Source organism: Pipistrellus kuhlii, unplaced genomic scaffold (genome assembly GCF_014108245.1).
Source record: "Pipistrellus kuhlii isolate mPipKuh1 unplaced genomic scaffold, mPipKuh1.p scaffold_m20_p_5, whole genome shotgun sequence".
NCBI classification, from domain to species: Eukaryota; Metazoa; Chordata; class Mammalia; order Chiroptera; family Vespertilionidae; genus Pipistrellus; species Pipistrellus kuhlii.
The window spans coordinates 17,419,039-17,423,267 of NW_023425551.1; the positions used below are offsets into that span (position 1 = coordinate 17,419,039).

A 4,229-nucleotide genomic window follows, 5' to 3' on the forward strand; every position below is an offset into this window, starting at 1 on the left:
GGTGGCAATGAACGCTGCAGAGGGGCTGTGGGTACTGCTCAGCTCCTCCCAGGCCCGGCTCTAAAGGGGGAAGAAGGTGTTGGTGTTGCTGTTGAGTAGATTTACATTACACGCTGGAAATCAGGGCCTGTGGGTGAGAGTTTCCCTCCGGTTGGGAGAGAAAGGGGTCTAAGAGCTTCGCTGGGGCCTGGGAGGCCCCTCCCCTGGGCTGCCAGGATCCGCCTCTCTATTCCCCAGATAAATTCCTAGTGTCCACCAAATTCCTCGGCGCTCTCTCACTCTCCTCTAGGCCACGGCTCCGGGGTGGGGGCGCAGAGCGGCCGGGTTCCTTCCCTAAGAAGCCCTGGCCCTGGCGGCTCCCTCTGCGGAGGGGACAGGGGTGCGAGACCCCACCGGGACCCCATCCCCAGCTCCCAGCACGCGGTGGCCACTCCACCTTGCACTCTAGGGGGGCCCACTAGTGTCCGGGTCTCTCTGTCCTCTCTCTCCCTCCCCTCTCCCCCGCTCATCCTCTCCCGCGAACATGTCCACCGGCTCCCTCAGCGACGTGGAGGACCTCCAGGAGGTGGAGATGCTGGACTGCGACGGGCTGAAGATGGACTCTAGCAAGGAGTTCACGACTTCCAACGAGAGCACCGAGGAGAGCTCCAATGGCGAGGCGGGGTCCCCGCCCAAGGGCCGCGGAGGCCTGGGCAAGCGGAGGAAGGCGCCCCCCAAGAAGAGCCCGCTGAGCGGGGTCAGCCAGGAGGGGAAGCAGGTCCAGCGCAACGCGGCCAACGCGCGCGAGCGGGCCCGCATGCGGGTGCTGAGCAAGGCCTTCTCCCGGCTCAAGACCACGCTGCCCTGGGTGCCCCCGGACACCAAGCTCTCCAAGCTGGACACGCTGCGCCTGGCGTCCAGCTACATCGCCCACCTGAGGCAGATCCTGGCCAACGACAAGTACGAGAACGGGTACATCCACCCGGTCAACCTGGTAAGTTCCCCGGGGTACCCCCGCCGCCCTTGCGGCCCCGATGCTGTCCGCGCCCAGTGTGAGCGCAGGGCTGGGACCCCGCACCCCGCTCCCTCCCGCCCAGCGCCTCCTCCAGGGACCCTGGCGGGAGATCCCCCCCCCCCCCAAGGCCCCCTCTCTCTCTCTCTCTCTCTCTCTCTCTCTCTCGCTCTCTCTCTCTCTCTCTCTCTCTCTCTCTCTCTCTCTCTCTCTCTTTCTCTCTCTCTCTCTCCTGCAAGCCGCCGGAGCAGGGGTGATTTATGCAAGTGTTTGACGTGGCAGCCTGATTAGGAGTGTGCAAGTGGAGAGAGCTGGCAAAGAGGAGGATCCCCTTGCACCCGCGCCACAGGACTCGCGTGGAGGGACTGGTGCGGGGACGGGACAGGGAAGAATCCCTTGATTCTTCCTTTAACGGGAGGGTAGAACTCTATTTTCCCCCTCCAGCGCTTGTGAATAAAACCGCCCAACTTGGATACATCAGGTCTCCCATAATTAATTGTCATGTAAGTCCTCGACCACTTAAATATTCTGCGCTTCGCCTGTAAGTGGGCTGACATTTTTAAATCCCAGAAGTTTTAGCAAATACCAGCATCATTAGTACCTTCTCGCCAGTACTGGTGTGACAAATAATGTTAAAGAGGTCGCTTTCAGCCAAGATTTAAGAACATTTTAATTTTTTTCTATTTTTAAAAAGTAATGCTCATTGAGCTTAATGTGGTTTTTTTTCTCCAATACATTTTACTGTGAAAGAAATATATTTTGTTTCTTTTTTCATGTGATTTGATTTTTCAAATGTACAGGCACCAAAGAAAAACAACACTTCCTAGCACCTCTGTTTGTGTCTGATAAGAAGGAGAAGTTTTCCTCTTACCAGCCGTCTTATCTGCCAGAGCTAGGGAGAGAGGTTTGAAGATCTAAATTGTCTTCTCACCGAGTTAGTTTCAGAATTTGGGGGAGAAGGGGGGGGGGTGCAAAACCACGTTTTGCCTCGAAAAATATTTTCCCCTCCAATTAAAAGTCTGTTTTTCCGAATGAGACGAGTCCATATCTTTTTAAAATCTGGAAGTCAAATGAAAGCAGTGCCTTCGTTGACATTTTACTGCTGCCTTTATCTTTGAGCAAGAAACTTCCGTGAGCTTTATCCTAAAAGGCCCAGAAGAGAAGGCTGTCCTTGCTCAGCCCAGGAGGAAGATGATCTTAAATACAATATGAGTGTCTATTCTTTCATTAGTATTTTTCCTTCTTAAGAGGTAGCGATTCCCCCGGAATCTGTGGCCAAAGCCCTCACTTGTGGTGGAGGACAGGAAGGTCGGCAGGAGAAGATAGATGGGGCTAAAAGCAGGAGGTCCAGGAAACCTGACCAGGGCCTCAGCAGAGGGGCGAGGGAGATTCCCGGGGAGAAATCCTCTGGGCTCTCGGCTGGGCCTACACCATGCACGGGCCTCTTAGAGCTTAAGAGGGGCCTTCTCTCTTGGGTTTCACTTTGCCCCCAACAAGTGGCATCTCCTCTTTGCTCTGCCTCTCCGGGCTGTGCCTGGAGCCAGCGCTGCTGTTGGCTTTATCCAGCCTCAGGCTCCCTGTGAATGCAGAGATCCCGGGTCTGGGAGGCTCGAAGCTGCCCCCACCGAGCCCTCTCCTTCCTTCCCTCTGGCCCCGGGAACCCACCCCATCCCACCTCCGCGGCCACTCACCTCCTCCACTCTTCTCTCCTGCAGACGTGGCCCTTTATGGTGGCCGGGAAGCCAGAGAGCGACCTGAAGGAGGTGGTGACCGCCAGCCGCTTGTGTGGAACCACAGCGTCCTGACCTTGGAGGTGCGAGTCTGGGAAAGGCGCGCTCCCCTCCCGGGGGAAGAGCCCGGCGAAGGCGACCCCTGCCCTCCCTGCTGTCTGCCTCTGCTTCCCCCTCCCCCCGCAACCCCCAAAGCTCCTCTCCCAGGCCCACCCTGCGAGAACACTTTACAGACGAGGAGATTTGAGATTCGTTTCCAAACCCGAGGAAATCGATTGTGCTTCCAACGATTCCCACCTATTTAACGTTATTCCTGGGTACCGTGAATTGACTCTGCGAGCCTTGCTGGTCCAAGTGCAATATGTAATTATAAATATATGAATAGCTAATAAGAGCCTATCGATGTGTATCTTCTGTACCATATGTTGTAAAGTGTAGATCATAGAATAGCTGACTTTGACAGTCACCTTTATAAAGTAATTCACTCAAAGATATATATATATTTTTCAAACAAGTTTTTCTACTTTTGAAAATAAATCTCTCTTTATATTGCTAAAAGCCCTGCCATTTGGTGTGATTTAAAAAAAAAAGTTCTTTGGGATAGAAAAGTGGAGGACTACAGGGAAGCTTGATAATATAAATGGTTCTTTCGTGCCTCAACCCAAACTCCCAGAGATAGAAGAGGATGAAGTCCGATTTCCACTCTGATGTCCAGATCAGGTTTTGCACTGAAACTTCGAAAACCCCTCTGCGCTCCCAGGTTATTTTCTGTACAATCAGAAATAATGTAACCGTAAACAAAGAAAGAGCAGAGTTAAAGCTGCTGTTACACAGAAAAGGAAACTCTGATGGTCATGGATCCCACCAGGTCATTGCTGACGTGTTGCGGGAAGAAGGTAAACCCACAGATTTAGAACTTTCCAGGCGAGGACCTGAAGCCCGCGGTTAGAAACCAGTGGAGAAATGCTGGGAGCTCATGAGAAGGGTCGATTCCATAACCCTTAGGTGCTTCCCGGTTTTCAAAGCGCTGCCCCATCCATTGCACATTTCTTATTAATAACTAATTCGTGTTAACAACCAGCCTGCCTGCCTGTCGGTGAAGGTTAGCCAGTGCGCTCAGCTCCCCACCACGACTTCCGGCGGCCTGGGCTTTTCTTTAAACATCTCCCGGGCCTCGGAACAGCTCGTCGGGGAAGATTAAGTTGAGATAAACAGAGAGGCAGGGCCCGGGAGCCTGGGACCCGCTTCCCTCGCTGCTGCCCCAGCGCGGCCCGGGGCAGCCCCCGAGCCAGATGCCACCGAGGCTGTTTAATGTTCGGGGTTATGACCGCAGTGTTTACAAGACGTCTTGGGTTATTTATACTGTTATTCCTCGCAGAGGGCCTTGAAACTTCCGCTTCCTTTGCTCTTCCTTTTTGGGTGCTTTTTTTTCTTTCTTTCTTTTTCTTGATTCGGTTTGGTACCTGGAGGAAGAGCTCCCCTGTTTCCTGCCGCACTGGCCTCCTACT

The 4,229-nt window shown here is 53.7% G+C and overlaps 1 protein-coding gene across 1 annotated transcript; it reads left to right on the forward strand.

Annotated features, from left to right (window-relative positions):
* Positions 1 to 248: 248 nt before the first annotated feature.
* On the forward strand, positions 249 to 3,279 carry TCF21 (transcription factor 21). The gene is made up of 2 exons (XM_036415085.2): positions 249 to 973; positions 2,707 to 3,279. The coding sequence occupies exons 1-2, from the start codon at positions 524 to 526 to the stop codon at positions 2,794 to 2,796; spliced, it is 540 nt and encodes a 179-aa protein (XP_036270978.1). The 5' UTR covers positions 249 to 523; the 3' UTR covers positions 2,797 to 3,279.
* Positions 3,280 to 4,229: the final 950 nt, after the last annotated feature.